General features: G+C 40.1%; 1 protein-coding gene across 3 annotated transcripts; it reads right to left on the bottom strand.

The window, feature by feature from the left end:
• Positions 1-4,075: 4,075 nt before the first annotated feature.
• Positions 4,076-9,358, bottom strand: LOC105020610 (immunoglobulin kappa light chain). 3 transcript variants are annotated; one of them, XM_020043311.2, is made up of 6 exons: positions 9,282-9,358; positions 8,771-8,902; positions 8,283-8,621; positions 4,842-4,970; positions 4,700-4,749; positions 4,076-4,570 (listed from the first exon to the last, which is right to left on the bottom strand). In XM_020043311.2, exons 1-6 carry the CDS (start codon positions 9,337-9,339, stop codon positions 4,397-4,399), a joined length of 882 nt encoding a protein of 293 aa, XP_019898870.2. In that variant the 5' UTR covers positions 9,340-9,358; the 3' UTR covers positions 4,076-4,396. The 3 variants fall into 3 exon arrangements, with proteins under 3 accessions (XP_019898870.2, XP_019898869.2, XP_034146459.1); XM_020043310.2 differs by having other exon boundaries at positions 8,283-8,462; positions 8,771-9,124; positions 9,282-9,348; XM_034290568.1 differs by lacking the exons at positions 4,076-4,570; positions 4,700-4,749; positions 4,842-4,970 and having other exon boundaries at positions 7,554-8,621; positions 8,771-9,124; positions 9,282-9,348.
• Positions 9,359-10,910: the final 1,552 nt, after the last annotated feature.

Raw genomic sequence — 10,910 nt, 5'->3', positions numbered from 1 at the left:
GCGAACAAGTCCAACTACATAGACAACATTTCACATATGCATGGTTACTGGAGGAGATTGGTTGAACTGGGCGGGTCATTTTGGTCGATGCCTCATTCAGGTAGGAATATTTTTTTTTACATTCTACAAACTCACAGTATCCTCACTGGATTGACTCAGACACATAACGACAGCATTGTAGATTGTAAGCCTAGTGAAAATCTATTGATAATTCTTAAAGATTGGCACACCTTATTCTTTTCACTGCAGTAGTCAGATTTTTTTAAGGCATGTAGTTGTTGTAACCTTGTCGGAAATACCCCATGCAATAGCACAGACCTGCACCAGGGCATTTATATAACATTTAAAACATACATGGAAAAATGTCAAAACATTCAGCGTCAATCAGTTTTTATACTAAATTAAACAAATGGCCTCCTATGACATTGTTATATATCTTTACCAGGTTAGTTGACTGAACTGGGAGCAAGTATAGTTAGCTGCCCTGCTGAGGGACAGAATAATGTAATATTGTTTTACATTTCCTGCATCGTGATTCGATCTTGCAACTGTTGGTTTACTGGTCAGTTGCTCTGGGTTACCTGCCATTCCTCCCAACATCACAATTACTTTAAAATGAAGCTCTGTGTTTAACTTAAAGTTCAGTATTATTAGTGAAATGACACTAAAATTATAATATTCTTCATTATCAAATTAATTTGTTTAGGCTACTGTTGCCTGTAAAATAGTTGACTTGAAAAGCAAGTGGATTATCTACAGCATGAAAAAGCTAAGAGTTCTGAGACATCCGGCTGAAAACCACAGAACAACAAAGTCCTACAGTATGTGCACAAGGCCTGAAAACCCTAGAAATGGGTAGAAACATCTTGATCTTTTGTTCATCACAGAGTACCTGTAAACTCTACACGTTGCTATGTGAAGTGGTGTTAGTGGCATGAGAAGAGAAAAAGACTGCTGAAACTTTAAGACGCCATGTGTAATTCTTAAGTGCTTTATTTTTCATGATAAGTAAGTTAATGTGAAATCATTTTGGCATAAAAGCAATGCCCTTGGTTCATTTGTAGAGTTTCAGTAATAGTTCAGTTAAGTTAAAAATGTGTTCCACGATTTCTTTCCACTGGTTGTAAAAAGGGTGCTGTTAAGAAAAAATAAGTTCCCAAAAAGTTAATGTGATTATTTGTACCCAAAGATATTAAAACAAGTCTCGAAAATGTACATTTCATGGCTAAATGAGCTATGGAAGTTATAACGCTAATAGATTGCATACATTTTCACCACCCATGTCTTGAAGGGAAAATGCCTGTCCGTGTGTACAGCACTTTTGGTTATAATGGATGCATCAGTGTTGTTGATGCCTCATTGTACAGAGTCAAAGTGTACATGTAAACATTAGGATATTTAGAAGGGACACTCAGTATCACTTCAATTGACAAATGGCAAAGATAGTGTGGAGAGAATATAATATATAAGCGTAATAATTAGTTTCCATCTAGCAGCATTATCTCACGTGAATGTATATGTATCAAAAGCGTTTTTTCATAAGTTTGACTTCTGGCCTTTTCATTAACATGCGTTGTAGGTACAGTTTGTTCTTAGAGTTTTGTCAGGGATGGTAGTTGTGGAGAACATCTCCAGGTGGTGGATTTGGATCAGATGCTGCCGGCACGTCCAATCCCCCAGGTGGAGCCATGGGGGCTTCTAACATCAGCTATAGTGCAGGACACCTGGAGGGTGGGTTCATGGTGAAGCTGACTTATTAAGTTAGTTTGGGCTGTTGTTGCTCCCAACAAGTAGAGTATCATTAGCATGGGAAAGACAATAGTTCTGAGGCCGAATACCACAGAGAGAGGAAGGTAGAGTGTTAAAGAGCTGTGTGTACTTGGTCAGCAGGCCGTACAAATCCTCGTCCCGAGTTCAGCACAAATTGTCGGTAACTGTTAAGTTGCTGTCTATGAATGTGGGTTGTGAGTGGCATGAGAAAAGAGGATTAAACACTGCTACTAAAAAAATGTAATGCCTGAGTATAGCCAAAAAAATGAATTCAACTTTTTGTTACTTTTAAATGTTTTGTTTATCACAAGCACGTACATGTCAAATCAGTAGAAAAGCAATAAACTTACTTTATTAAAAGTGAGACAAAAATGAAAACAACAAATGGACAACAACACAGACATCAGCTTTTCTGGACTTTTTGATATATCTTTCAGACAAAGGTCTGTACCATACAGTCGCATAACCGAAAGGACGCAATAATCCCTGAGGTGCTGGTGAGAAGAAGGAACTTAAATAACTAACATAATTAGTGATGAGGAGCAGGTGTGTCTGTGGGGTGCCCAGCTGCCATCATCTCGTGCAGTTAGGACGCTGGCGAGGTGGAGCGCCGGAGAGGAAGATGGCACGCAGCGCCACGCAGGGCAATACACATATTCTTTCCTTTGCAATATATGTTTTTCCCCATTTCAACAGATCATCTCTGTGTTCCTTGTAAGCCGGTCCGTTGTGCCCCCACTTTATTCTGCCAAGATGCCATAACAGAGGGTAATTGCTTAATTTCAGCCTAAGTCATTACATTTACAGTGGATATAAAAAGTCTAAACACCCCTGGTAAAATGTCAGGTTTTTGTGATGTAAAAGAATGAGATATCACACTTTTAATGTGACCTATGTATAATGTGAACAATTCAATTGAAAAACAAACTTAAATCTTTGAGGGGGAAAAATGAAAAATAAAATCCTTACAATAACCTGGTTGCAAAAGTGTGCACACCCTCTAATAACTGCGGATGTGGCTGTGTTCAAAATGAACCAATCACATTCAAACTCATGTTAAATAGAAATCATTACATACCTGCCATTATTTAAAGTGACTCTGATTAATCAATAATAAAGTTCAGCTTTTCTAGTAGGATTTTCCTGACATTTTCTTTGTTGCATCTCAGAGCAAAAGCCATGGTCCGCAGAGAGCTTCTAAAGCATCAGAGGGATCTCATTGTTGAAAAATATCAGTCAGGAGAAGGGTACAAAAGAATTTCCAAAGCATTAGATAAACCATGGAACACAGTGTAGACAATCATCATCAAATGGAGAAAATATGGCACAACAGAGACATTACCAAGAACTGGACGTCTCTCCAAAATGTATTAAAAGACGAGAAGAATACTGGTCAGGGAGGCATCCAAGAGGCCTACAGCAACATTAAAGGAACTGCAGGAATTTGTGGCAAGTACTGGCTGTGAGCTACATGTGACAACAATCTCACGTATTCTTCCTATGAATGGGCTATAGGGTAGGGTGGCAAGTTGGAAGCCTTTTATTACAAAGAAAAACATCCAAGCCCGGCTGAAGTTTGCAAAAAAAGTATGTTGGGAAAAGATGTCATAGTCTGATGAAACCATAATTCCAAAAGGTATGTTTGGCGCAAAAACAACATTTCACATCACCCAAAGGACACCATACCCACAGTGAAGCATGGTGGTGGCAGCATCTTGCTTTGGGGCTGTTTTTCTTCAGCTGGAACCAGGGCCTTAGTCAGGGTGGAGGGAATTATGAAAAAGCAATTACCAAATACCAGGCAGTTTTGGCACAAAACCTTCATGCGTCCGTTAGAAAGCTGTAGATGAAGAGGAAGTTCACCTTTCGGCATGACAACGACCCAAAGCACACATCCAAATCCCCAAAAGCATGGCTTCACCAGAAGAAGATTAAAGTTTTAGAATGGCCCAGCCAGAGCCCAGACCTGAATCCAATTGAACTTATCTGAAGAGCACAGGAGATATCCTTGCAATTTGACAGATTTGGAGCGCTTTTGCAATGAAGAGTGGGCAAATATTGCCACGTCAAGATGTGCCATGCTAATAGACTCCTACCCAAAAAGACTGAGTGCTGTAACAAAATGTGCTTCAACAAATTATTAGTTTATGGGTGTGCACACTAATGCAACCAGGTTATTGTGAGATTTTTATTTAAATTTTTCCTCCTCAAAGATTTCAGTTTGGTTTTCAATTGAATTGTTCACGTTATAGGTAACATGAAAGGTGGAAAAAGTTTTCACATGATTTATCTTTGTCTTGTTCTTTTACATCACAAGAACCTGGCATTTTAACAGGGGTGTGACTTCAGCCCCACTGTATATAAAATTTGACATACCGGTATTGAATAAATACGCATTATTATCAGACTAATAAGTACCACAAATATGAAGATACCTTTTGAATTTGGCATGACGATGGACACTTCTTCTATACAGAGGAATTTGACATTGTATATTTTATCTTATCATTTTAATGTTTTGTTTATCTCAAGCAAGTAAATGTCAAACCAGTTTGGCAGAAAAGCAATGTACTTACATTATTTGTGAAGATTCTATAATAGCGCGATAACGTTCATAGGTATTGAGCTAAGAAAAGTTAGTTATTTCAGTAACGTCATTAGGTGGTGTCATCTTGTCATATTGTCTAATACTAGAGTACAAGACAACCGTCTCTTCCTCTGTGTTACTTCTCTGTCTTCTCGACATGCTCCTGTTTTTCAGATTGAGAGCAACATATTGAAGATTGTCTGCATCATGGCCCTGTAAACCACAAAAGAGCTTTGCTAACATTTCATGATTTTGCACGATTTGTAAAATAGTCAAAGCAACCAAAATTGCATTACCAAAGTTTATCATGTTAATTGCATGCATAAAATGATTTCTTCTTACCCCAGCATCTGTGCAGGAAACAGCAGGACCTGTTATCTGAGAGTCAAGTCCTGAAAGACATAAGATTCTACTGATTATGGCTTCTACATCTGTAGATTGAGATATAAAAGAATAACAACAATTTAAAGGGATGTGCACTGACCTTTGCATTGCCGACACGTCATCATATTCATCTTGTAAATAATGTAAGCAAGTACAATGATCAGGATGATTGAGACGCCCAATGCTACTCCCAGACAGTACACCAAGAGAACAGGTTCAGTGTAATGGCCTGTTGAAATTAAACAGGAATACAAGAAACTCAGTGCAGGAGTGAATTTATAGTGAACATATTTTTGGCTCTGTATTCCATCACTTCACATTTGAAAGGATACCATGACTATTGGGATGAAGTCCTGTGCACAAATTAATCCATAACCAACATAAACCATTTAGACAATAAAGCACATTCTGTAAATAGACCCCCATTATAGGACAGCAAAAGTATTTTAGAACAGATTAACATTATGAAGAATAACAGTCATGTTTATTACTTGGTCGCACATCCAACAATTGCATTAAATCTCAATTGCTTGAAATTGTGCAACTTGGGTTGTACTCTGTTGGCAATACTCTGCCTTCATTTCAGGGTGGTTGCGGTTGGTGGCTGTCCCTTTGGTTAATGCTTGGCAATGTGAGTGGACTGATTTCCTGCCTGTTGGGCCCTGTCCGGGGCCTCCCCTGGATAGGGCCACAGTGTCACTGGACCCCCTGTCTCAGCCCCAAAGTCTTACGCTTCTATATTATTGTGTCGGGGGAGTAGGGTCAGTTCTCCTTCTCCACTCAGTTCTCCTTCTCCACTGTAAATCCTTGTAGATATACATTTTCCCTGTCTCTTGCCCTGTTTTAAATTAGGAGGTCATGGCCCACACCAGGCTTGAAAGACTCGTTGCTGTCCCTGTCCAAAGTTCTCGTGGTTGTGTTGCAGATCAAGACGACACCTGAGGATTCCAGCTGCCACACTTCTGCCACTACTCAGTCCCCTCCTGTACTCCCTGTTCACGCAAGACTGCGTGGCCACACACAGCTCCAACACTATCCTTAAAATGGCCTCATCTCGAAAGAATGATAAGACATGAAACCTGCCCAAAAATGACTATACTAGAGACTCCAGACGTTTGGCATGTCTCACCAACTTCTACAGGTGCGCCATTGAGAGCGTGCCCTCTGGAATAAATGCCCTCTGGAATAAATGCCCTCTGGGTTACCAGAGGGCAGTGCACTTAAGGGTAAAGCAGTGCACTAAAGGGTGCACTCCCAGTGGAAAGATTGTGATGCAGTGTCCTCATGGGTGCCCCTATGTGTGAGGAAATTGGGTACAAAACAAGTATTTGATACACTACCAATTTTGCAGGTTTTTTCCCTACTTACAAAACATGTAGAGGTCTGTAATATTTATCATAGGTACACTTCAACTGTGAGAGACGGAATCTAAAAGAAAAATCCAGAAAATCACATTGTATGCAATAAATATTTGATCACCTACCAACCATTAAGAATTTCATCTCTCACAGACCTGTTAGTTTTTCTTTAAGAAGCCCTCCTGTTCTCCACTCATTACCTGTATTAACTGCACCTGTTTGAACTCTTTACCTGTATAAAAGACACTTGTCCACACAATCAAACAGACTCCAACCTATCCACAATGGCCAAGACCAGAGAGCTGTGTACGGACATCAGGGATACAATTGTAGACCAGCACAAGGCTGGGATGGGCTGCAGGACAAAAGGCAAGCAGCTTGGTGAGAAGGCAACAACGGTTTGAGCAATTATTAGAAAATGGAAGAAGTTCATGACGACGGTCAATCTCCCTCGGTCTGGGGCTCCATGCAAAATCTCACCTTGTGGGGCATCTATGATCATGAGGAAGGTGAGGGATCAGCCCAGAACTACACGGCAGGACCTGGTCAATTACCTGAAGAGAGCTGGGACCACAGTCTCAAAGAAAATCATTAGTAACACACTACGCCGTCATGGATTAAAATCCTGCAGTCCCCCTCCTCAAGCCAGCGCATGTCCAGGCCTGTCTGAAGTTTGCCAATGACCATCTGGATGATCCAGAGGAGGAATGAGAGAAGGTCATGTGGTCTGATGAGACAAAAATAGAGCTTTTTGGTCTAAACTCCACTCGCCGTGTTTGGAGGAAGAAGAATAATGAGTACAACCCCAAGAACACCATCCCAACCGTGAAGCATTGAGGTGGAAACATTTCTTTGGGGATGATTGTCTGCAAAGGGGACAGGACGACTGCACCGTATTGAGGGGAGGATGGATGGGGCCATGTATCGCAAGATCATGGCCAACAAACTCCTTCCCTCAGTAAGAGCATTGAAGATTGGTCATGGCTGGGTCTTCTAGCATGACAACAACCCGAAACACACAGCCAGGGCAACTAAGGAGTGGTTCCGTAAGAAGCATCTACAGGTCCTGGAGTAGCCTACCCAGTCTCCAGACCTGAACCCAATAGAAAATCTTTGGAGGGAGCTGAAAGTCTGAATTGCCCAGCGACCTGAAGGATCTGTAGAAGGTCTATATGGAGAAGTGGGCCAAAATCCCTGCTGCAGTGTGTGCAAACCTGGTCAAGAACTACAGGAAACGTATGATCTCTGTAATTGCAAAAAAAGGTTTCTGTACCAAATATTAAGTTCTGCTTTTCTGATGTATCAAATACTTATGTCATGCAATAAAATGCAAATTAATTACTTAAAAATCATACAATGTGATTTTGTGGATTTTTTTTTTGATTCCGTCACTCACAGTTGAAGAGTACCTAGGATAAAAACTTCTACATGCTTTGTAAGTGGGAAAACCTGCAAAATCGTCAGTGTATCAAATACTTGTTCTCCCCACTGTAGGTACTTGTCAGTACCATCCTGTTTTTGAAGTTAACTAGTGTCTTTGCAATTTGCAGTCCAGCTTCTTCTGCTGGTAAAGTCTTCTGTAGATGGTTGCGGCTGACATATCCACACGTAGTTCCCGATTTATCTTACATTTTTTCCGCCTCATTACGTTGAGGATTCTTTCATCATCCACTACAGAGGTCTTTCTTGGACTACCAGGTAATTTGCGATTGCTGAGCTCACCAACCTTTCTTTCTTCCTCTTAATGTACAGACAGTTTGATTTTGGCAAGCCTAAGGTTTTGGCTATGTCGCTGATAATTTTCTTCGGATCTCCAGTGCCTTTGGAAATCATTCAGACCTGTTCACTTTCTCCACATTTTGCAGTGTTACAGACTTATTTCAAAAGTGAATAAAATTAGATATATATTTTTTTGTCCATCAATTTTAACACAGTTCCCCGTAATGAAAAAGGAAAACCAACTACAAAATTCATGTCATTTCTAAATGGTTCACCCAAATCTCAAAAATATTCCCCCAACTTATAGTCTTTACAACATTCATTGTATAATTTCTAATTAAAAATTATGAAATAGTTAGCCAAGAAACAGAAACATCTGTCACTGTCCAAACACGTAGGGGGTTCACTGTTTGTTTTATAAAAAGTAGACTATATGTACATATAAAACAACTTGTTTCACCTACGTTTTATATCCTGATTTGGCCCAGTCCCAAACAGTATTGCTCCGCATGAGGCCACAGCACAGTAGTCAGAGATGCTGAGGTTCCTCTTGGGGAGGTTGTAGACACAGCTCTGTGTAGGAGACCCAGACGCAGGGCTCTTCATACACTGACCACTCCTGTCTCCATTGGTATAAATGATTCCTGGAGGAGATTCTCCTGAGTCATGTCTGAACCAATAGACACTCTGTTCTCCTTCACAGGTCTCAGTGTTTATTGTACAGTTTAGAGTCTCAGTGTCTCTTGGATGGACTGACTCAGAAACAGGCTGTCGAATCACAGACACGTTTCCTGACCCAGAACCTGACAAGACGGCCAATACAACCACTGAATCTTTAGAATATCACTCTCCATTTGTTAAATGCACTCTACATTTGATTAGGTAAATTGCATATATGCAATGTAATCTTGAAATCAGTTTTTAATATCTGAAAATACTGCTATTCTCTTACCTTTTACAAGTAGAATGGTTCCTTGTCCAAACTCCACCTTGTTGCTATTTCCACTTCCACAGTAATATGTGGCTGAATCAGAAAGTGCAATATTCTGGATTCTTAAATGGTTTTTTCCGTCGCCACCTTCCACTGAGAAGCGAATGTTGTCTTTAAATTCATGGTAGAAGAATTGTGTAGTGTTGTCATATTTATACAAGGTGGAGATGAGCTGAAGTTTTGTTCCCCAGGCTTGCTTATACCAGGAGAAAATGATTGTGTTTTCACCCTTATGGAAACAACGTAAAGTAACAGTGTCTCCAACGTCAGCTGATATGAAACCTCTCTCTTGGTGTATGAATGTTTCAGTCCCAGCTGCCACATTAAATACAAGCATGGAAATACAACGCATTAGCCGTTATATACCTCAAATAAATCTGTGCATAATCAAAATATTAGTAAAACAACATGTTCTGTATGCCCCCAACTCGATGGTGGACATCATAAGCAGAGACTTAAAAGATTGACTTACCCATCTCTACGAGAAGCGGAAATATCAGACACAATGCAATCATGTTTGAAGTTGTCATCCTCTTTACAGCTTGTGTCTTGAGTGAAAAGGGTCCACCCAGTTAGACAACATTTCAAGAATGAGCGGTTATTGGTGATTGGTCGAATTTGATGCGTCACGAACGGCTAACTTCATCTCATTCTACAGTCACAATGTGTCCTGACCAACTGACATAGACACACAGTGATAGTATTATATATTCTTAACCTTATACAATTAGTAAAAACGTATCAGAAAAGCTTGAAGACTGCCACCTCTCATTCACTGCAGGTTATTTTTAACTTTTTTATCTAATTAACGCTAATATTTCTGACCTTGTTGGGAACACACAGTGGCACTCTCATCCTGCAGGGCATTTATAACCTGCAGTTTAGATGAGTATAAATGAGGCAATGAATACCTTGTTGTATATCTTTCAACGATTTATAGATAACAAGCTCCCTTATTAAATACAATGTCTCTGAGAAATGTTCAGATGTTTCGCTTTCAACACATTTGGTTGTGTTACAGACTTAGTTTATAATTGATTACATATAGGTTGCCATTAAGTCTATGCACAACACCCCATAATGACTAAGTGAAAACACATTTTCAGATGTGTGTGCCAAATTATTGAAAATGAAAAACGAATATGTATGTGCCCTACATATGTACACAGACCCTTTGCTTTGAAACTCTAAATTGAGCTCAGGTGCAACCTGTGTCCTTTGATATGGGTCTGAATGAGGTTCCACATTTCACAGTGCATGTCAGGCTATAAACCCCAAGGAACTCTGTGTAGACATCTGATGTCTGTGTCAAAGCACATATCTGGGAAGGTTATGAAAATGCTCAACTTTTGAAAGCTCCCAGGAGCACACTGGTCTCCATCGTTATAAAATGGAATATCACAGTTGATCTGCAGACATAAGACCATGACATGCTGTCTGAAGCATTCTGAGAGCGAGAGGAAAAATATTCTCTGCTCCGATTAAACCAAAATCCTAGTCTGAATGCCAAGAGCTAAGTCTGGCGTAAGCAAGATACCACTTATCACCTGACTAATGGCATCCCTATGGTGAAGCATGGTGGTGGGAGCCTCATGCTATTGGGATGCTTCTCAATGGTTGGGACTGGAAGCCTGGCCAAGATTGAGCAAAGACACAACAACAGAAAGGTCCTTGTAGAAAACCTCATCCAGAGAGCACAGGACCTCAGTCTGGGGCGAAGTTAAATCATTCAGCATGACAAGGACTCAAAGCCCACAGCCAAGACAACACTGGAGTGGCTTTGGGGCATATCTGTTAATGTCCTAGAATGGCCCAGCTAAATTAACTGAATATCTCTGGGGAGCCCACAAAGCTCGAGAGGTACTACAAAGAAGAGTGGGAAATACTGAATGCAGGTACTTTATATATTTCTGTCTTTTATCATCAGTCAGTTGGCACAAATTACTAAAAATGAGTCAGCTCTCACTCATTTTCTGTATTGTGTGCAGATTGTTTGCTTACATATATTGACCAATTATAAATTATATCTATAATACAACAGAATGTGAAGAACGTGAAGGCGCCTGAATACTTCCCAGAAGGCACTGTAAGTTGGTTAAGT

Source organism: Esox lucius, chromosome 24 (genome assembly GCF_011004845.1).
Source record: "Esox lucius isolate fEsoLuc1 chromosome 24, fEsoLuc1.pri, whole genome shotgun sequence".
NCBI lineage: Eukaryota > Metazoa > Chordata > Actinopteri > Esociformes > Esocidae > Esox > Esox lucius.
Note: the sequence above shows the minus strand (reverse complement) of the source record. Positions and strands in the feature narration are given on the sequence as shown.